This window comes from Osmerus eperlanus, chromosome 6 (assembly GCF_963692335.1).
Source record: "Osmerus eperlanus chromosome 6, fOsmEpe2.1, whole genome shotgun sequence".
In the NCBI taxonomy this organism is placed as follows: Eukaryota; Metazoa; Chordata; class Actinopteri; order Osmeriformes; family Osmeridae; genus Osmerus; species Osmerus eperlanus.
Window position 1 is genome coordinate 18,010,028 of NC_085023.1, and position 22,125 is coordinate 18,032,152.

General features: G+C 46.2%; 2 protein-coding genes across 2 annotated transcripts in view; one reads left to right on the plus strand and one right to left on the minus strand.

The window, feature by feature from the left end:
- Nucleotides 1-9,148, plus strand: part of LOC134022787 (mitogen-activated protein kinase kinase kinase kinase 3-like) — a 12,486-nt gene extending 3,338 nt beyond the window's left edge. Inside the window, exons 2-18 of the mRNA XM_062464536.1 lie at nt 50-127; nt 1,375-1,426; nt 1,657-1,978; nt 2,474-2,583; nt 2,775-2,816; nt 3,148-3,232; nt 3,468-3,547; nt 3,828-3,888; nt 4,157-4,333; nt 4,437-4,540; nt 4,748-4,919; nt 5,790-5,858; nt 5,967-6,059; nt 6,161-6,231; nt 6,340-6,395; nt 6,676-6,738; nt 7,311-9,148. Of these exons, the coding sequence (XP_062320520.1) occupies nt 50-127; nt 1,375-1,426; nt 1,657-1,978; nt 2,474-2,583; nt 2,775-2,816; nt 3,148-3,232; nt 3,468-3,547; nt 3,828-3,888; nt 4,157-4,333; nt 4,437-4,540; nt 4,748-4,919; nt 5,790-5,858; nt 5,967-6,059; nt 6,161-6,231; nt 6,340-6,395; nt 6,676-6,738; nt 7,311-7,398 (1,723 nt within the window). The 3' untranslated portion in view covers nt 7,399-9,148. The remainder of the gene's footprint in view (nt 1-49; nt 128-1,374; nt 1,427-1,656; nt 1,979-2,473; nt 2,584-2,774; nt 2,817-3,147; nt 3,233-3,467; nt 3,548-3,827; nt 3,889-4,156; nt 4,334-4,436; nt 4,541-4,747; nt 4,920-5,789; nt 5,859-5,966; nt 6,060-6,160; nt 6,232-6,339; nt 6,396-6,675; nt 6,739-7,310) is intronic.
- Nucleotides 9,149-9,937: 789 nt separating this feature from the next.
- On the minus strand, nt 9,938-19,013 carry arhgef33 (Rho guanine nucleotide exchange factor (GEF) 33). Its single transcript, XM_062464127.1, has 15 exons — nt 18,472-19,013; nt 17,579-17,622; nt 15,890-16,054; nt 15,657-15,778; nt 15,429-15,550; nt 15,072-15,200; nt 14,782-14,908; nt 14,001-14,133; nt 13,545-13,652; nt 12,995-13,087; nt 12,550-12,698; nt 12,158-12,247; nt 11,172-12,024; nt 10,872-11,014; nt 9,938-10,444 (listed from the first exon to the last, which is right to left on the minus strand). The coding sequence occupies exons 1-15, from the start codon at nt 18,491-18,493 to the stop codon at nt 10,333-10,335; spliced, it is 2,412 nt and encodes an 803-aa protein (XP_062320111.1). The 5' UTR covers nt 18,494-19,013; the 3' UTR covers nt 9,938-10,332.
- Between the last annotated feature and the right edge of the window lie 3,112 nt (nt 19,014-22,125).

Below are 22,125 nucleotides of genomic sequence, written 5' to 3' on the forward strand. Positions count from 1 at the left end.
GCTGTGACCAGCCCCTCTGAGCCCTTTGCCCCTCCCTTCATCTCCTCAGGGGCCATGTGGCACATTTAGAGGATGAGGATGATGATGGTGGTGGTGGTGATGATGATGATGATGATGAAACTCAACAGTAAGTCCGACCCTGTGTCCGGTCTAGCCGCCTTCTCGTTCGCTCTCGATCTCTCTTTCCGTCTCTCTCGGAGGAGGAGGATGAGGAGGGGGGATGAGGAGGAAGGCTTGTCGGAGACTTCCCCTCTGCAGTTTCATCCACGCATCTTCATGCTGCATGTCACACCATCGCCGTGCCCTCTAGACCTGGGCACGCGACACCTCCCCGGCCGTTTGTGCTGCTCGGGGTGCGCTTGATTTGACTCGTCGCCGGGCCACCGTATGACACCCAGTTCCGGCGCCCTCTGCAGATCAGAATTGGGGTGTCAAATCAAACACACCCCAAGTATGTCCAGTGTCTGAGGCGTGTGTCCCACCCAGGTCTGCTGCCCTCTTGCAGCTGGCTCCCTGTGCTCCTGTCACTGTCCTGCCCTGTAGCTCTGTCTACCACCTGTCCTACAGCGCAGCTCTGAGACATACAGACAGCCAGACGTCCCTCCTAACCCTCCCTCTGTTCAGCCTCTCTGCTTATCCTGCCCGACCTTGCGCTGCTCATCCCAGTCATCCTCATGCCTACCTGCCTGCTGACCTCAGCCTGTGTGTGTGTGTGTGTGTGTGTGTGTGTGTGTGTGGTTATTGCTGTTTCATACCGTTGCTGTGTGTTTTTTTTACACTTTGTCGCTAACTGTTCATTCCTGGGGTCAAACCCATCCATGAAGTCCTTCTATCTTGTTGACCACATGTCGACTCACTGTTTCCTTTGTTTAATTGGTGGTTCTGTGTCCATGTAAATCATGATTGGCTTGTATTGTGTCAGTCATGATGTGTCACACACAGTTGATGGGTTGTCTTCTACAGTCTGAACCAATTAGATTCGACTATTAGAGATAACGGAGCTTAGACATGTTAACATTGTTTAGTTTGGTACTAACTATTTTGGGAGGTTGTCTGATTGACACGTAGCATTATTAATATACACCCACTTGTTTTTTAGTTTACTGTCTTCTGTGTTTTGAAAGCCGGGTCCTTTTCTTAGCACAAAGACAAGGCTCTGTCCATCTTCCACTGAAGATGCCTGAATGTCGGATTAGGACTGGTCTGTTTCTTGGAAACAGATCCTGTATGTGACCCTGTTACTTCAACCATCCCTGTCCTGTGCTCACTGTCTCTAACATATTGTCCATCACAGTTGCTGTATGAGGAAAAACAGCCAGAGAATCTCTGACAGTCATTAATCAATCTAATACCATCCGACTTTCATCATTCCAGCAAATCCAGTACCATCATGAGGCCCAAAGTCCCGCCCCCGCTGCCTCCAAAGGTAAGCGTCGACCAATGACATCTGGCTGATTGGAACTTCTTCCTGTCAGCTGACTATAGTCTGTGACTCCAGAATACTCTAGTCTGGAGATGCCTCAAGTGCAACTTTGTTTCGATCGTTTCGTGAAAATTGAGAGACTTTTTTATTTGTATTCTTTATCCTTTAACCTTACACAGCACGTTAATGTATACATCTCGGCTTTCTCTCTCCCTTTCCCTCCCTCCCTCCAGCCCAAATCCCTCTGCACTCCCCAGGAGAGCCCTGCCCATGGAGATGACGAAGGAGAGGGAGGGACCATCAAGCGCTGTCCCCCGGTCTCCGAGAGCCCCGCCAGGCCCTCCCACGTCCCTCCGCGCCCCCCGCCCCCCCGCCTGCCCCCCCACAGACGCAGTAGTCTAGGTAACGAGCTCACGGCCGGCCAGGGCGGAGCCGAGCCCGAGGGGGATGATGGGAGCTTTAGGCATTTCTGGGAGTGGCTCCACGCTCCGCACACAGACGAGGAGCTGGAGGAGGTGAAGGAGTTGGAGGAGGAGTTGGAGGAGGAGGAAGAGAGTAAGCTCGGCTGAGTTGGTAGAAACTCCCCCAGCGTAACCCCTCCCTGATTGGTTGTTAGTCCCATCAATCAGCACATGTAATCTGGCGCTCGCCTCCCCTCCCTCCCTCCCTTAATGTCCTGTCGTTCTGTGGGTGTAGTGTAGTGTTGTGATGCCCATCCCTGCTTCCTACCTTTTGCTTCCTGTGTTGATAGAACGTCCTCCGCCCTCAGTAGCATTTCCCACAAGTGATCAGATCCCCCTCAACTCAGTATCCATAACATCTCATTCTCTAATTTCACCATTATCCTCGTTGATCACAGCAACGTTGATCGCCTCGTAGATTCAGTCCATCCTCGATGGACTGCTTTTTGTTTGTCCCGTAGTAAGCATTTTGTACACGCATCAATTGTAAACATGCATAACATACACGCCCAAACTCGCACACCCACACACACTAAGGCATACTCTCTCTGTGGTGTCGCATGTGTCATGTTGATGTGTTCGTACACAGGGAACGGCTTGAACTCCTCCCAGCAGAACGGAGAGAGGAACAGTGCAGCAGAGAGACAGTGTACGATGCCCCCTAGTGTCCCCATACGGAAAGACAAGAAGGACATGCCGGTAATGCAGTCTCTCCTCCTTCCCTCTGGAACTGCATTAAACATCTATACACACTATCTTCTGTGCTCTTACCTACGTCCGAGAAGTTCTCCATGGTCGGAGCAGAGCAGAAGCAAGGCCTGTGTGGTTTGGTCGTCTTGTTGAAGTTTTTCATCCCAGGATTCTTTGTCTGTTCTCTGCTTTCTTCCCAGAAGCCGATGAGCAATGGTCTTCCTCCGACGCCCAAGGTCCATGTGAGTACCATCCCTGTTCTGCTCAGACGTAGGAGATGAAAACAGTTCAAAAACACAATCATCCAAAACATGCCCTCCCTCCCCCATCAGAGCTTGTGGCTTGTGCCGGCAGGTTCTACAAGCTTATTTATTCCATAAGTATCAGGCCTGCCACAGCATCACAATCTCTCTCTCTCATTCTGTGTCTCTCTTTCTTTCTCGTTCAGTCTCTCTGTCTCTGTATATCTCTCTGTACAATACCCCCCTCTCTCTGTCTCTGCTTTAAAAGATCATTGGTTAAAGCAGGTCACCATTCTTCAGGTTTTAACTGTCTGTCTCCACTCTGGCCCAGATGGGGGCGTGTTTCTCCAAGGTGTTCAACGGCTGCCCTCTGAAAATCCACTGTGCCACTTCCTGGATCAATCCCGACACAAGAGGTATGGAAGGACGTCAGTTCTGATTGGCCAGATAAATCTGTGTGCCCGTGAAGCTATACTAGAGTTGATGTGATTTAATCACTTCACTGTTAGAGACCATGCCTGGTCTATCCAGTCTGTTTCTATCTGAATGCTGCATGTTGCTGGGACCTGTTGTGTGTAAGGTAAACCTCGTTAGCTGATGGTGAGTGGAGATATCACAAACTGTTGGTACTTTTGTGTTTGTGTGTTCCAGACCAGTATTTGATATTTGGTGCTGAAGAGGGGATCTACACTCTAAACCTGAACGAGCTGCATGAGACCTCCATGGAGCAGGTGTGTTGGGCATGAAACAGTATGGTTTATATACACACACACACATACACACACACACACACCTGGATATAAATGGAGATGAAACTTTTCTGGCACAGCTGAATAGATTTATCTGAATGCTGTCCAAGATAATAATGTTGTTCTTTGTTGTCTCTCTCTCTCTCTCTCTCTCTCTCTCTCTCTCTCTCTCTCTCTCTCCTTCTCTCTCGTTCTCTCTCTCTCTCTCTGTCTCTCTCTCATTCTCTCGTTCTCTCTCTCTCTCTCTGTCTGTCCCTCCCAGCTTTTCCCTCGGAGGTGCACATGGCTGTACGTCATGAACAACTGTCTGCTCTCCATATCTGGTAAGACTACTTCTGGACGACTTTGCATTTTATATGTGTTGTTTCCTTTCAGGTCCGGGATGGCCTAACTTAAATTATTTAAGCTACAGTCGGGCAAAGAATATGCTGACTGCTTTTTTTTCTGAAATGCCAGCTTAGCCTGTGAGCCGCTTTCAGAGACATTCTGTTCATCTGGGTCATTTTTTATCCTAAGAAGGCTTAGAAAATGTAGAGTTATTTTGGTGAAGTGAAATGTTCCGCTTGGTTTGACGATGATTGTTGTTTACAGGGAAAGCCTCTCAGCTCTACTCCCATAACTTGGCTGGCCTGTTTGAGCACGCCAGACAGATGCAGAAACTTCCGGTGGCCATTCCCACACACAAACTCCCCGACAAGATGATTCCCAGGAAGTACGCAGTATCCAATAAGATTCCAGACACCAAAGGGTGCCAAAAGTGCTGCGTAGGTAGGTGCTCCGGAAGGAGGAAGTGATCTGAACCAGAGAGTTGAAGCACAGCCAATTAGGACTGTGAGTGTGTCGATGATGTTTGTTCCTTTGTGGTCACCAGTGAGGAACCCGTACACGGGTCATAAATATCTCTGTGGAGCATTCCAATCCAGTGTGGTCCTTCTGGAGTGGGTGGAGCCTATGCAGAAGTTCATGCTTATCAAGGTCCGTGTCTGATTTGTATGGACCAGAGCTTTCTCAATACTCTGGATTTCCTTTCCTACTTTCTCCTTATGAGGATGTCAACTATGTTCTACTGCTCCAATATGCTATCAGTCACTTCAGAGTCACTTCTCCCATCTCTGTACTCATGCTTTTACTCACATGCTGGTTAATGCTACACCCCCCCTCCACCCCCCTTCCTCTTTCTAGAACATAGACTTCCCGCTGCCGTGTCCTCTGGAGGTATTTGAGATGCTGGTGGTCCCAGAACACCAGTACCCCCTCATCTGTGTCGCGGTCAGCAAAGGCACCGAGATCAGCCAGGTGGTCAGCTTCGGCACGGTCAATCCCAACTCCACCTCCTCCTGGTTCACAGAGGCCGGTCAGTACACACCCACACACAGACATGGTGGTGGTGGTGAGGGTGCTTATGATGATGGTGGTGAAGGTTATGATTATGATGATGGTGGTGATGGTTATGATGGTGGTTATGATGGTGGTGGTGATGGTTATGATGGTGGTGGTGATGGTAATGATTATGATGATGGTGGTGAAGGTTATGGTGGTGATGGTGATGGTTATGATGATGGTGGTGATGGTTATGATGGTGGTGGTGATGGTTATGATGGTGTTGGTGATGGTTATGATTATGATGATGGTGGTGAAGGTTATGGTGGTGATGGTTATGATTATGATGATGGTGGTAATGGTTATGATGGTGGTGGTGATGGTTATGATGGTGTTGGTGATGGTTATGATTATGATGATGGTGGTGAAGGTTATGGTGGTGATGGTTATGATTATGATGATGGTGGTTATGATGGTGGTGGTGATGGTTATGATGGTGTTGGTGATGGTTATGATTATGATGATGGTGGTGAAGGTTATGGTGGTGATGGTTATGATTATGATGATGGTGGTGATGGTTATGATGGTGGTGGTGATGGTTATGATGGTGTTGGTGATGGTTATGATTATGATGATGGTGGTGAAGGTTATGGTGGTGATGGTTATGATTATGATGATGGTGATGATGGTGGTGGTGATGGTTATGATGGTGTTGGTGATGGTTATGATTATGATGATGGTGGTGAAGGTTATGGTGGTGATGGTTATGATTATGATGATGGTGGTGAAGGTTATGGTGGTGATGGTTATGATTATGATGATGGTGGTGATGGTTATGATGGTGGTGGTGATGGTGCTGATAACAATGATCTTGATGTGGTCCCGCACCTCTCCTGTGGTCCAGACACGCCCCAGACGTGTGTGATCCACGTGACCCAGCTGGAGAGAGACACCATTCTGGTCTGCCTCGACCGTAAGTCCTCCTCCTCCTTTTTTCTTACACAGACATTGTGGAAGGGTGTCACGTTCTAGTATCCTCTGTTTGTACGCTGACGGTCTCCTCCCTCTCTCTCCCTCTCAGGGTGTATAAAGATTGTGAACCTCCAGGGCAGGTTGAAGTCCAGCAGGAAACTATCTGCTGAGCTCACCTTCAACTTCCAGATCGAGGCCATTGGTGAGTCTCCTGTGTGTTGACCGAAAGGAACAGTTGGGTGTTTACAGAACACACCAGTGACATTCATAGATGTGTGTCTAATTCCCATTGGTTCTCTGCAGTGTGTCTCCAAGACAGCGTTCTTGCTTTCTGGAGGCATGGTATGCAGGGGAGGAGTTTCAAGACGAACGAGGTAAGCAGTGTGTGTGAGTGTGTGAGTGTGGGTAAGTGAGTGGTAGTTTATGGGCCTGTTTGTCTGTGAATTAGCTCTCCTTTATTGGATTTCCTATCCACCCTCCAGATCACTCAGGAGATCTCAGACAACACCAGGATCTTCAGATTGCTGGGATCTGACAGGTGAGGAGGGATCTGTTCCGAGATCGCCTCAGAAACACACAATCTGTCGCGCATTCACACAAACATCCCTTTTTTGCATTGTTAACCTGAATGGCAAAGACACCCTACTGCAGTGTGCTCCCATGTCACCTTAATCTAATACCCATTTGTGATTTCATGACTTTGTATTAACCATGTTTGCCAAGATGCAGCCTTGAACAGGAGCCAGGAGTCTGGGTGTGAGTTTGTGTGTGCATGTTTGTGTGTTTTAACCGCCCCTTAATGTTTTGAACGGCTGAAGTCTAGGACAGAATACAGGCACAGAGGGGCAGACAGGGCGCGAGGCAGCAGGCAGTCAGCCCAGGTAGATCACTCACTCCTGGGTCACCCACTGGGACCTCTCTCTGGTCTGTGGTCCTCAACACTCTGTGTGTGTGTGTGTGTGTGTGTGTGTGTGTGTGTGTGTGTGTGTGTGTGTGTGTGTGTGTGTGTGTGTGTGTGTGTGTGTGTGTGTGTGTGTGTGTGTGAGAGAGTGAGTTACTTAATGTGAGAGAGTGAGAGAGTGAGAGAGTGAGAGAGTGAGAGAGTGAGAGAGCGAGAGAGCGAGAGAGTGAGAGATAGTGAATGAGTGAGTGAGTGAGAGAGAGACGTCATCAATACGTAGTAAAATGGTATATTCCTCTCTGAGGCGACAGCAAACCCTGGACATCCCGTGTCTAACAAGCTTGTGGGTGGGTGGATAACTACCATTGGACTCTACAGCTGGGCATGTTACTTTATTAACAACAGCAATGTCTTACTCTGGGATCTTTGTGCTCCAACTGTAACTGTTCTTTCCTGTTATCCGATGTCAGGTGTCTCCAGTGCCGAGTCCAGTGTAGAGTCTGACCATGGTGTGTTTGTGTGTGTGTGTGTGTGTGTGTGTGTGTGTTCCAGGGTGGTGGTTCTGGAGAGCAGGCCGACAGACAACCCCATGGCCCACAGCAACCTCTACATCCTGGCTGGCCACGAGAACAGCTATTGAGCCATGCCCACCTCCACCTGCCTGCCACCACACTGCATCATGGGCAGTGGAGTCCACGAATGAAGACTACAATACTGCTACTGCTTTAGCTTCACAAAAGAGGGGTTCACGTCAAAAACCTGCCTTTGTACTTCCTTTTAACTCCAACTTTTTATTTATTGTGGCATGTAACTACGACGACCCAGAGGACTTTTATAAGTGATTTCATTTTAGGAGAAACAAAAACAAAAGTGTTGCCACCACTGCTAGAATCTTAGCCCACCACACAAGTGCTTAATTTACCTCTATTTAAATGTTGTAAATATAAATGTAGTATTTTTGTGCAAAGAGAGGCCCTGGATACTCAGGGGTTTGGACACTAAGGACTGCAGGAGACTGAGGCCAGGCCGTGTAGATAGGATGTGTGAATAGGCCTTCTGTACAGTTATGGAAACACACAGGGGGGGGGGGATGATGTCATAGAGCTGTGCATAGCAGGTGGACTTTATAGTTCTGTGACACAAGACAAGGAAGTCTATTCATACCTTCGTGGTTTGGCTTATCCAGACAATGTCCAGAAACAACCCTCATCCCAACGACGTAGATGTGATATTGCTCATAGAGGAGGGTTGGAAGTCACGATTAGGGTTGTTGTTTATTCCATTTTGCCCTCTGATTGGCCGGTGGGGGCTTCCATCATTGCCTACACCTATCAAGACCTCTCAGATCTACTGTAGGGTCTAGTGGGTGTGAGTCTGGTTGGGTTTTCTCAGGCTTGGACTGAGCAGCACAGGAAGCACCTCTGGTCATTTCATAATGCATGCATCATCACCCCAAATATGGTCAATTCCTGTCAGCTTGCTTTGAAAAAACATCAACTGGGAGATTTCTGTTCTAACTTGATGCGATGAACCTTACATTTTTAAACACTTTTAATCGCAAACTACTTTCTATTCTTGATTTTATGTTGGGTTTTTTTTAATACTGTGGCATCACTGGTGTTAAAATATGCACAAAAGGTATTTGGAGAAAAAACACTTAACAAATGTGACGTTGTTGTATGTAACTGTGTATGTGTGTGTGTAAAGTAGCAGTATGCATACACGTGCGTGTATGAAACATCATACATGCCCAGTACATGCATATAGCTAGATATGTATATGCAGTATGTGTATATGAGTCTACGCATGTACACGTCTTTACAAGCTGTGACACAAGTTAGCATTAGAATAGCAGAAAGGAACTGAACGCTACAAGCTCAGCGTTACCGCGACGATGTCACAAGCTCCACAGGGGGAGAGATTTCAACGGTCAGACTCTGAACACGCTCCGGTTGGTACCGTCGTCCTCTAAATCACGCGAGTTCACCTTGTAATCCCAGTCGGCAACGTTTGATCATGACAGAGAACTAAAAAGAAACATTCCTTACTACAGGGCTCAGTGAATTCAAGTAAATATGAATGTTACATTTAAATGTAATGCCAAAATATGTGTTCATCTATGGCCAAAATTAGTTGGGTGTCTACCTCGTACAATGTTCTAGACTATAAAGAAGACAACTAAATTGTGTAAAAGCCTGCAGTGTACTACTTAAAGTAGGTTTAAGAACACTACTGCTTTCGTTCATGTTGGTTATGATTTTCTGTTCACAGTGAGCATGTGTCAGGATCGTGGACATACTAAATCTTTCTGTTTTGCAGCATTACCATTTTCACATTGCAATGCACATTGTTCTATGTATATAGTGTAAAATAAAAAAATGTTGGATTTACATACTGTATAATTGCCTATATTTTGTTTCAAATGTGTAACAGATTTATGAAACAGGTTAACACAATAAAAATAAGGAAATAAACTCAGCAGACATCTGTGTCTTTTATGAAATTAAAGACGGCAATCTTTTTATTAGGATTCCTCTGTTTGGAGGAAATCTTTTGGTATTTTTATTATTATTCATTATTATTCTTATCTCCATAAACTGCCCAATAACTCCTTCGCCAATGCATAACTCTTTTCATATTTTAATCGCAAAATGGTACACTTGGCCAACATTTGCCCAAACCAAGGATCAAACTCACCAACTCTGGCATTTCAAGCACAACCAGTTACACCAAAGGTAAACATTTCGAAAATATTTTTTCAGCCTGATTACAGCCATCGAAATATGTGACCTCTTGTTTCCAGGTCCAGATCTCAACCAGCTGGGTGATCTTATTCAGGTTATACATGGCAAAGACAGATAAGTCACCTGAGATGGTTTGGTTGGTGTGTCAGACATTTTCAGCCATGTAACAGGGAGGTCACATATTCTGAGGACAGCTATTAGGTCAAGATGTGAAAAAAAGTTGTGAAACTTTTAATAGGACAAATATTTCAAAAGGTTGAAATATTATTCAACCTTTTGAAACTGTTTTTTCAAAACCTTAAAAAAAATATTTGTTCAAAATTTTTTTTTTAATCTTTCTTTCAAAAATGTATTTTCTGCCTTTCGAAAATATTTAAAGACAACTTCAAAGAAAAATTAAAGGAAAATATATCACCACCTTTGTTTAGTCTTTTTTATTAGTTTTTGAAGTTTTCCTTATTGGTTTTCCAAACAGTTTGAATTTATGTAACAAAAAATACTTTTATAGAGAATTGAATCTTTAAATTGTGGAGAACATATCTTCCAGTGAACTCTTTATATGCTTTATCCACGTTCCTGAGTATATGCAAAATATATATTTCCTCCTCAGGTACTGCTGAGAAGAGCTATAGAATAGAAAAGGCACGAGTTGAAAGAGAAAGAAGACCTTCAGCATAAAGAATACCTACAGCATTCCTACTTACATCTTTTGATGAAAGAAGAGTCTGGGATGGTCTGCTATATTATTCTGAATACAATGAGTATGTGTGTGTGTGATTGCTGTTCTATGTGTGTGTGTGTGTGTTCAGTGTTCCAGATCATATGACATATCACACGGCGGTCCCTCTGTCGATATCCAGGTGCACTCTGGGAGTTTTTCCTGCCTCATGGTCGGAGATCTCCGTCTTCTCGTTGGACTTGTCCTTTCCATCGCCACCCGACCTAACGGTTCATAAGCTGGTTACAGGTTGGGAACAGCAGTATGGACTGGACCACAGCTTTGAAGATAATTTACAACTCACTTCGTTAACTATTTAACTACGTAGAACGATACATATATCAACAACACATGAAAGTACACTTCACTACAGTTTTGTACAAGTAAGTAGTATGGGAGAGGTAGGGCTTTCCAGGGGTAAGTAGATGTTAACGTTTGTCTTTTTTAACAAGACTTGTTTAACACAACCTGCCTCTTCACATCAACGTACCCTTTACACCCCTCCCATACTGGGCCTTACACTTCAGTAATACCCTGAAGTATCGTTAACACTTAATACCATTTAATGACAATGTTTTTACTATGGGTATTCCTTTGTAGTTACTTGGTAGTTAATGTAACTTTAATGCAAAGTGTTGGCCAACTTTTTACTTTTTCTTGAAGAGCTTCTTGAAGGAGCTCCTGAAGCCTCCTTTTTCCTGCTTGCGACTTCGCTCACTGAAGGGGGTATGGTTACTTTCCTCAGCCCCGCCCCTCCACTGTAGCTCCTCCCCCCAGGTGGGTCTGCTGGATTCCTGAGTACAGCATGTAGATGATGGTGACGACATGACGCTGAATGACACAAGCAGTGTCACACGCAGGCTTTTCTTACTCATTACATATCAGACAAGGCTTAGTCCAGGCCTGGGAAACCAGAGAACTAACTCATACATATTCATTGATATTACGAACCTTGTTGTGTTCATTGCGTAGCTCCTCTTCAGGGGCAATAGCCTGTTTCTCTGGGTCCACCTTCTGCTGTGCACTGCTGATGTTGCCCCTGCGTGCGGGGGTGGGAAACCCCTTACTGCCCTGCCTCTCCAGCTTGGCATGCGGGTGCCCTCGCGGGTGATCAGAGCGGTGTCCGTCCCCTCCGCTCACCGTGCTGTCCAGCTGCAGCCCGTTCAGAGACTTGCTCTTGCGCTGTCCCGCCTGCAGGGGGCGATGCTGGTGGTGCCTCAGGATTGCCTCGTCGGGGGACACGCTTCCTCGGCTGGGCAGCTTGCTGTACCCGCTCCCATGGCTTGCCCTCTCGCCGTAGGCCTCTCTGGAGCTCGTGCTGACCGGGGTGGCATGGTTACTCCTGGGGCAGCGCACGAAGGCGATGTCGATGCTGGAGTCGGACGAGGAGTGGTCCGAGCATTGATCGAACAGCGAGGTGTTGTGGAGGGAGTCTCCGTCCTCGTACAGCCCTTCCAGCCCTGGAGCCTCTCCTGGCAGCAGGAACTCCCCCAGGGCGTCGGCCAAAGCCGACCCCGGCACTGGCAGCCTCTGGTGGGCCAGACGAGCTGAAGAGGTGGGCCCCCCGCCCACCCCCAGCATGGCTCCTTCTGGCTCACTCTCCGGGATGCTGTGGAGGCCAGAGAGCTTCAGCCGTGGGTCTGGGTGGTCGGGGGGGTGGAAGGGGATGGGGGAGGGACGGTGGTCATGGTCGTAGCGGAGGTGAGGCTCGTTGTCTCGTTCGCGTTCCCAGTCCTGGAAGCGTCTGGATTGGATCTGTTCTAGAAGCCTCTGCTTGCTGCGCTTCACCTGGTTGGCATGCTCGCTGATGGAAGGAGAAAAGGAGGGAGAGAGATTCAGAAAAAGACAAGATAGAGGTGGAGAGGAATTACATTGCGAGTAAGTCAAGAGAATGACAGGGTTAGGTGTGAAGGGGTGAGTGAGTGATTGTGATTCACAGTATGGCGTTGCTGGTAGGGTAAGGAGAGCCCAATTCATTGGCTTGGATCCCACAGTCTACAGTTCTGAAGTATTCCTTCATAGTCGACCTGCAGCAGGAACACAACAGACACACGGACTGAACACTCACTCTCAGAACTTCATACAACCCCCGGTCGTCACTCTACACACAATTTATCTGTTCAAATCATAAAACATATTTTATGACCGATGACACCGCCATAAATAACCCTAGTATGTCCCCTAACCAGTGTGTCCTCTCTCCATGTGTCTGGGGGCACACAGGGTTAGGGCTAAGGTTAGGGGATAGGGAAAACCAGATTTTGAATGGAACTGAATTTTCCCTCCATTCAAGAATAGCCAATCAAAATTGTCTGTGTGTGTGTCCCACCTCTTGAGCTCCTTGCGGTTGTGCAGCAGCAGCTCCTCGTCGTGCTGCAGCAGATGGGCGTACTGGGCTGTGAAGGTCCGGAACTGCTGGATGCACACCAGCAGCAGGTAGTAATCTGGGTGTTCAGCGTCTGTCTGCTTCAGCAGGGTCTGGATCACAGCACATCCATCAGGTTCGTGGAGGTTCATGGAGCTCAACAATCACAGAGTTGCTAATGAGCAAGAATTGACACCAAAAGTCACCACTTTTTTAAAATTATTGGTAGGGCCAAGAGTAAAGCTGTTGATGTGGAACAAATGTTAGACTTTTACATTTCATTCACGTTTTCATCTTCTTTAAGGATTGGTTCAGTGGACCAACAGAATGATGTTCATCAATGGCGTTTATCTGAAATGGCGAGGTTAAAACTGTCTACTGTATATCTGTGTGTGTGTTAACCACCGACCTGCAGCAGGAGGATATACTCTGGGATCCTCTGGACCGGCTGGAGAAGCAGGGTGTGTAGTGCGGGGCGGGACTCGTCTCCCATGACGTCACCCTGGAACGAGCAGCCAGCCAATCAGATACGGGCACAGAGACGGCAGATGTGAACGCCTATCCTGTGAAGTCTTTACTCAGCTAAAGGTCGATGATTTAGAGACTAAGGACACAAGATCCTATCAAGACAACATTGTACAGTTCCTTTCTCTCCCTTTGGCACGCTCTCCCTTTTTCTCTCCCTCTCTCTCTTTCTGTCAGTCTTTCTCTGTCTTTCTGTCTGTCTCTGGAGGCAATTGTCTGGTTATGCTTTCTGTCATGTGCTCTTTGTTTAGAGAACATTTACAGACCAACTGATAATATTGAACAGAGACCATAAGACTGCACGCTCTCTGGAAAGAGCATTAAACTGTTTGTCCTTTGTTGGGTCGCCATCTGAAAGACACATCTATCTATATACCTTTTTTTTCATCAAATAGTCAGAGAGAAGCCAGCTCGTGAAGAGCTTCTGTGTTTACCTCTAGTAGGCTTGCAGTGTTCATGGGGTTGGACACCAGCATGCTGACCACAGACAGACACTCAGGCAGCTCCTTCAGGTACGACACGTAGAAGTCCAGGAAGTCACTCTGCAGAGCACAGACAGCACCAAGAACCTGAAGAACTCTTTTATTTCTACTCACTCCCACTCTCTGTTAGGTATAACCACTTTCCCCTCACCACCCTCCCGTCCTGAATCCCCGTGCCCCTCATCCCTTCAATTAACTCATTTCCATTTCTCATTCTGAGGTATAAGCGCTTGTGTGTATTGACAAACACATCGGCAGTAATAGAATTGACGTGTAACAGGCTGTTTGTGTCTGAACTTGGGAAGCCCCCTTGGATCGTTCCTGGTCATTTCAGAGCTGAATCACTAATACATTTTCTGTTCTGATTAATGTAATCGTCTGTTGGGAAAAGGATTTGTAGTCCTGTACCTCCTTACTGGTGAGCCTCATGAATACGTCTCCCATGATGCCTTGCCATTGGCGCTTGAGCACGCGCTCCTGGAGTGTGTGGAGAAGCTCTAGGTGCTGCTGGATGAGGAAGCGAAGAGAGCTGGGAAAAGGCCTGGGAAGGAAGGGGGGCGGGATACAGTAGATCATTCTCCACTCCACTACACAAGAGATCCTAACATGCTATGCTAGTTCAGATCAAGCACATTCATAGATCCGTTGGTTGACCATCTGTGCTGGGTGATGTTTGGCAGAAAGGTTGTAAGAGCCTAAACAGAAGACAAGACATTAGGGAGAGGGGGGTGGGGGGGTAAATATTAAATAGCGAGGCTATTCTACATTAGGAATGATTACATTAGGTCTCGTTCTGCCATGCAGAAGCTCTGTCTGTCTCAATGATGTCTTTAAGATCTGCTTTATTCAATAGATTCATTTCCTGCCCTGGCTCCCCATCCTATAATGTCTCTAATTGGATCTCAACTTCACGATAGGAACCTGGTGTCCGAGAACTGTGTGTGAGTACATGTTGGAGTGACACATAGACAATGGCACCCTGTTGTATTTATAACCCAAACGTAAGGCTTCAATCACTCTGGGTTAGTTCTGAGGTCCTGCTGTGTTGACTGTGCCTTAAGTACTAACTGGTACAGCTCAATACTGGATCCAGGTACTATCACACTATGAAACTGTGTTGGCCCCCTTTGTGACCCATGTATATGAGACTAATGACAAATCCATGTGTTTGTTTGTTTTTATGTAGTACCGTTTGTCTTTGGCATGAAGCACCTCTGAGCCATTGAAGGAAATGTTGGCTTTCAGCAGGAGAGACAGGTAGGACACATATACCCTCTCTGACTCCAGAAGCTGCAGAGCAGCGGTCTGCCTCTTACCTGACACACACACACACAGAGATAGACACACACACCCCTTTGAGCCCAGTCTGGTGGATTTGGCAAGATCGGAACACAAATTGTGTTATATGTGACATGCCGAGGTAACAGCGGTGATGTGTAACTTTCTGCAAGTAGCCTGTAAAAGCGTTTTCAAACGTACTGTTCTCTGGGACACAGTTTTGTGCCTCTGTGTCGTCTCGACTGTCCTTCCTCTCTCTCCACACTGGAGACTTAGACCCACCGCTCTTGAGCGGCCCACTACCTGGATCCTGCTCTCCTGACTTTGAGGCTGCACACACACACACACACACACACACACACAGAAAAACACATTGTGATCAATTTTATGTGCTCAAAAGCCCATAGTCAGTCTCAAAGTCACCGACTCAGCTGCCCATGCACTTTTAATGGCTTAGAGTCTTCAGAACTTCTCTCTCTATCTCTCTCTCTCTTTGTTTCTCTCTCTCTGTCTCTCTGTCTCTCTGTCTCTCTCTCTCTGTCTGTCTCCAGTGCTTACTCTGGGTGGAGGCTGTGCTCCTGTGTGGGGAGCTGTTGGGTAGACTGTTGAAGTAGTGCTGGATGACGTTGAGCTCAGTCTGGCTGGACAGACACGCGTGGCCCTCCCCCTTTGAGTTCTTCCTGTGACAGAAAACACACACAAGGGGGAAGGGAGGACAATGGTGTTTCAATATCTGTGTGGGGTTGAGTTTGGGTATGTGTGTGTGTGGGTTTGTGCGTGTGTTACCTCTGTTGAGTAGTTAAGATGTCCCTGCAGCCCTCTGCTTGGAGAGTGTCCAGAACCTTCTGCAGGTCTCTCTGTCTGCTGCCTACCTCTCGCACCTGGTCAAGGGCACCAGTGAGATCCTCCTGAGGCAAACCAGCACACACAAACCAGGATCAACTCCATACCTCCATCAAGACGTTGCAGTACCCGATCTACTGTACACATACTATAGTGTTTAACTGTGTTTACCACACCTTGAAGGTGTTGAGGGAGTTCCGGAGACCCATGATCCTGTCGTCCACATCGCTCTGGTGTGCCTGTAGCTTCTCTTCCAGACTGCAGTCTCTCTGCTGCAGCACACACACCTCCTGTAGCGCCCCCTGGAGGCCACTGCGCAGCTCCGCCACCAAGGCCTGCAGCTGTAGGCCACAGGGGGTCAGAGGTCAGGAGCCCAGGGGTTGAGGTGAAGTGACGACTACTGAACATGGACTTGATTGTCGTCTATAGCACCGTACCAACAATGAGAAGTGCATTACACAGAGAGATGAAGGGAATGACTCTTGGTGGCAGGATTGTGAGGAAAATAAAAGATTCGAGCAGTCCAAGCCAATACCACCCCTATGACCTTTGTGCTGAGTCTTCACAGCAGTAACACAATCAGAGGTCAAAGAGCTAAATGGTTGCTTTCCCCAGGGTTGTTCTAAAGTCACACTGTCCTCATTATCTTTGCTATTATTGTGGTGGTTGTCCAAGTAAGTCTCTCTCTCTCCTTCCCCCCCCTCTTCTCTCTCTCTCTCTCTCTCTCTCTCTCTCTCTCTCTCTCTCTCTCTCTCTCTTTCTGACCTCTTCCTCCATCCCTCCAGTTTGGGTAGACTCTTTCTCGGCCAGTGTTGATTAAATACCCCTCTAGTTTAGCAGCTAGCTGTCCCATTCTGAGGCCATGTGGTTATTGAATTTAGTCTGGAGAGATAAGTGAATCAGACCATGTTAACAGATAGGGATTGAGACTGTGCACCCTTATCTATCCTCTCCTCTTTTCTCTACCTTCTCACCTTCCTGCTCTCCTCTGCTCTCCTTTCCCAGTGTTTATTTTCCTCTCTCTCCCTCCCTCTTTTTCACTTTCTTACCCTCTCGTCTCGTTTCTCCTTTCCCTCCCTCGCCTCACGCAGTCCATCTGCCCTACCTTGTTATCCCTCCCCCCCTCCCTCGTCTCCTCTCCTCAGTCATGTGAAAGACATCAGGCAGGAGATTCAATAGAGCAGCTGGCCTACTTTACTGTTCTGAGACTGCAGATGGGCTGATATTATCACTGGCTAACTACTGTCCTGTTCTCAACTGCGTCTCTGCTTCAGATCTTTCCCTGCCTCGGCATCCCTCCCCAATATCAGCTCTGAACTCTCCCTTTACTGCACAGATGGACAGTGGTACATTCCTTTAGAGTAGAGTCAATCCAAACGTTCACTGTATCGTAGCTTTTTTTTTAAAGATTGAATGATTCTGTTACTGAGAGGGGTATACATTCAACAAATTGAACTGAGGGGCATGATGACTTAATAGAAGGGTACATGTCTGGTACATGAAGGGTACAAGGGACCAATGTCTGGTTCTCTGGTTCCAAAAGTAGACAAGCACTAAGTTGGCAACCAGGAAGTAGTGTAGTAGGCAACAAAGGCTGTCTTCAGTACTAGTGCTTCCAGAAGTACACATTGTATAAGAAAGTCTTTCTGATTGTCTTTCCAGACTGCTTCTTCATCTGCTCTCTTTCAAACATCAGTTGATGTCCCTGATTGGCCAGAAAGTTCACACCCACCCAACCCACCCTGAAGCCCTCTATTTGGATGTTTGGGGGTGCTGGAAGCCAGATTTAGCAGAACAGCTCAGACACAGCATGCTGATAAGGAGACTAAAAGTCAGTGTTTTATGTTTGCTAGGGTGTTGTTTACCTGAGCTATCTCCAGGTTGGCCTCTTCCATCTCCTTATCTTGTTCTACAAGTCAATGAACAGACACACATCAGAATGGCCAAATAGCAATGCCTTTCATGGCCAAATAGACATGCCTGAATGTGTTTAGTATTAACATGGATACATCTATAAACACCAGGTTCTGGATATGGAGATTTCAAAGGCTCCATCCTTCACACATTGAGATTTGCACTGTACCTTCTGCCATTACACATGTTCTTCTTTTACATAGACATGGTTCTAGTCCATTCTTGTAGGCTACCATATGGTTAAAGAGGCCTGATTCTGCTTGATATGACTTGCCTTGAGTGCATCATCAAACAATTCAACAATTGTACCCTATAAGCACAATGCCTTTTTCTGTGGAAATGCCAAATGGTCCAAATCATGAAATGTCATCTTAAATGTCTACTTATTATACATTATGCATATTTAAGTTCAGGAATTCCTCTTACCATCAAACCAACAACCAACAGAAGCTTCTAAGTAGAAGCTACAAATGTTTTAAAAATGTATTAAATGTATTCAAATAGCTATGACATATCAAAACAATGTATATGTCTAAGTTTGTTGAAACTTAACCAGACAGTTAACTCAGTCAGTTAATGAAAACTATTATCCAAATTCCATCTACGTTGTTACGACACTACACTACATTACCTTGATTCTTTCAGCTGTTGTTTTATCCAAAGCAAAGTACAAATTGTGCAGAAAGAAAGTTCAACACAAGATCAACACAAAGTAACCATATCTCAGGGTTCACACGTCGAAAAGTTCAACATTTCACTGTGACTTGCTTTTCTATTCTGACTGAACCATTATCAAAATGTAGCCGTTGGTTGGTTGAGTTTTGGTACAGATTTTGTGTTTTACCTTCAGTCTTTCCGTTCTCCATGTTTTCCACTTTCCACCTGCCCTGTCGTCAAACCTGATGTGGTGATTTAGTCTTCAGACTGCCCTGCTGTGTCCTGTCCTCCTCTAAGATCCCTCACTCTCTCCACACCATGTGAGTCCGATGATTCCCCACACAATCAGGGCCCTTGTCTACCGTAAATGGAGGGATGGAGGGAGAGGTCAGAGGGAGAAAGAAGGAGAGAGAGACAGAGACAAAGAGAGAGCGAGAGAGAGAGAGAGAGAGAGAGAGAGAGAGAGAGAGAGAGAGAGAGAGAGAGAGAGAGAGAGAGAGAGAGAGAGAGAGAGAGAGAGAGAGAGAGAGAGAGAGAGAGAGAGAGAGAGAGAGAGAAAAAAAAACTGTCCAGGGTGTTTGATGAACTCATCATGAAGAGACAAATGGACTAAATGTTAAGTCATTTCCTCTCCACCTGTGACACTAATTTGAATGGAAAGATAGAACTTGTGTGAGTGAGTGAGTGAGTGAGTGGGTGAGTGAGTGGGTGAGTGAGTGGGTGAGTGTATATGTGTGAGAGTGTGAAGAACACCCATGTGAGGCCGGAAGCTCTGGATCAGTTCCAGGTACACCTCCTGGTGATCTCCTGCAGGCACACCCTGGTCCGGTGCTATCTCCCTGGGCCAGCTGTGAAGAGGACAGAGCGGGATGCGCTGATGCAACATCAGAGAGGAGGCCGTAAAAGAGGAGACCCCATGATGTGTTATGCTCTGAAACGAGTCGATTATCCGTGCTATTCTGAGGAATCCTTAACGAATACACAGGAGCCCCTTTCTCCAGGCCTGAAGTCGAAGAGTTTGAGGGTGTTGGTGAGACTTTTTTTTTCTTTTTCTGAAGGTCGGAGATTTAAGATTAGGCTTCAGAAGTGTGATGCCAACTTAGATCACGTCTTCGTTTTATTGGCTGTTTCCAGGTAAACAGGAAGTGTGTGTGTGCGCGCGTCCTGTTGTTACATAACACAGTCTGATTACCACTGTCACAAGTTCTGGCCTTGTGCTTGTGGGGGCAGCAGCCCCAACAGACAGGAGAGCCTGTGGATGAAACATTCAACAAGAGGAGTGTGTTCCTCTGAAGGTCACACTATTCCCACATTTCAAGAAGGCTTTTCCTCCCAGAACAAAACCCTGATTCTGTGTGTGTGTGCATGCATAGACATCTGGTCAAGTCAGTGTAGTCTGTAAGTATACAGACATATACATTTACATTTAGTCATTTAACAGACGCTCTTATCCAGAGCGACATACAGTAAGTACAGGGACATTCCCCCCGAGGCAAGTAGGGTGAAGTGCCTTGCCCAAGGACACAACGTCATTTTGCACAGCCGGGAATCGAACCGGCAACCTTCTGATTAATAGCCCGACTCCCTAACCGCTCAGCCATCTGATATAGGCATGTTCTCCTCTTCTGACTGTTGAGCACCCTGACTGAAGGACCTCCGACCCTTGTGAGGAAACGAGTCAGATGGCTGAGTGGTTAGGGAATCGGACTATTAATCAGAAGGTTGCCGGTTTGATTCCTGGCCTTGCAAAATGACATTGGGCAAGGCACTTCACCCTACTTGCCTCAGGGGAGATCCGCTCTAGATAAGAGCGGGTCTAGATAAGAGCGTCTGCTAAATGTAGGAAACATTTAGTTTAACTGGGACTGCAGCTTCCTTCTGTTTCTTCATTCTCTATGTCTATAAAAAACTTTTTTTATTGACAAGAAAACAAAGAACTGTCGTCGGGGAGAAATGGAAATTCTACATCAGTGGGAATAATACAGATATTGTCAGCGTACATGAAAGAAAAGCATCCCCTACACATGCCACACAGCAAAAAGCAAATAAGAGCCAGGGGGTATTACTCTCCTTACTCTTCTCTCTGTTGCAAAGTTCTCCACGTCTTCCTGGGGAAATCGCCTCCTCTCACCAGCAGGTGTCACTGTGACACAAGCTACAACAACACTAGCACCACCCAAACCAAGAGACTGTGGTCAATGTGTCTTTTGTCAACCCCGACATCAGAAATTCAGTGTTCAGTAAAGAGAACCATAGCCAACTGTTACTACATTAAAGCCATACAAATCTTGAACTTACATCTGATGTATATGAATAGGCAATCATATAAAATATAAATTTAATTATATAAAAAACCTAATAAAAATCCTGAATGTTGATGTCCTGCTCATCAAACCAACTGATCAAATATACACCATATATTTGATTTATGGATTTCCTATAGGCCTATATTTAATTCCAAGCTATAACAGATGTGTATGGTTGGTGTGATTAATGAAACAGCAATATCCTTTAAAGTAAAAGTCCATTCCAGACTAAATATGTGAAGCAATTATGTTTCTGGGTGGAATTTACATTTACATTACATTTACATTTAGTCATTTAGCAGACGCTCTTATCCAGAGCGACTTACAGTAAGTACAGGGACATTCCCCCCGAGGCAAGTAGGGTGAAGTGCCTTGCCCAAGGACTCAACGTCATTTGGCACGGCTGGGAATCGAACTGGCAACCTTCAGATTACTAGCCCGACTCCCTCACCGCTCAGCCACCTGACTCCCCTGAATTTCTTTTTTTCAATAATGAATCTGCTGGCAGAGGCATATCTGGCAATCGGCCCATAGCTAGATACAGTTTTCTGTTCTGTAGGGACTTTCTCTTGAAGTGTTTTGGTTCCTATAGTAGTTGTATTTTTTGCCGTTTTCTATCTTGTTCTCTATTGCTTAGAAAAACTTTCAAGTGGAGTGGAATGATACATGTTTATAGGCTGGTGTTCCATTTGAGCAGTTCACTACCTGATTCAAATAACAACTCTCGTAATTGAACACTGAACCAATTTCCTCTCTGTGTCTTTTCCTTCTGTGGTGATGAGAGAAAAGAAGGGGGGGGGCAGAATTCCACTGCTTTCCTCCTAGAGTGACATTGGGCTCATCTTAAATAGCATATCTCTTCCTTTCCTATTGTGCTTAAACACTGCTCTGAAGACATTATAAGAGGTCTCCCCCCAGCTTTTACAGGTGCTCTATTACAGCTTTCCTGTATTGTCAGATCTATGAATAGAAGTAAAAGATGGCAGATTAAAGGGAACAACCTTGTGGAATGAGATGCCTCCCAGAGAGCGACGCCATGTCCTCGCCCTCTGCCCTCGGCTGCAGGCATGGCTGACTAACAGGGGATGTAGATCAAGCGGAAGCACTGGACCATGGGATTGAATCCTGCCAGAGCCACAGCTGCCCTGAACATGCACAGCTGTAATGGTCATCAGGCAAGGGCATCTGAGACCCCTATAACAACACACACGCACACACACGCAGGCACACACACACACAAACACACACAAACAGCAACAACAATAATTGATGAAGTCATTACACAGAGGCAGTTATACTGGGAAATAGATTAATCAATTTCCTCAATTATTGATTGATTTAACTGCATAATAATATTATTGCCAGCTGCTTCTAGTTGCGCATAGAAACAGCAAACAATGTTTTTGTGTGACTGGTCCAGAGTGGGTAGCTCATATAATTGGCAGGGCAGCTATATCTAATGCTCTTTGAGAGCAGCTATTCTGTAGGGTTTCGTTCAGACCCAATTTATAACTAACCTGATTAAGTCTGACGTA

What these genes read in the sequence shown, in the direction of transcription:
- arhgef33 (XM_062464127.1), bottom strand. Translation starts at nt 18,493, where the DNA reads ATGGAGAACGGAAAGACTGAAG. An exon ending in AGTATATCCTCCTGCTGCAG is followed by an intron (nt 12,699 to 12,994) that starts GTCGGTGGTTAA and finishes GCTGTGATCCAG; the next exon opens with ACCCTGCTGAAGCAGACAGA. An exon ending in TACGCAATGAACACAACAAG is followed by an intron (nt 11,015 to 11,171) that starts GTTCGTAATATC and finishes TGCTGTACTCAG; the next exon opens with GAATCCAGCAGACCCACCTG.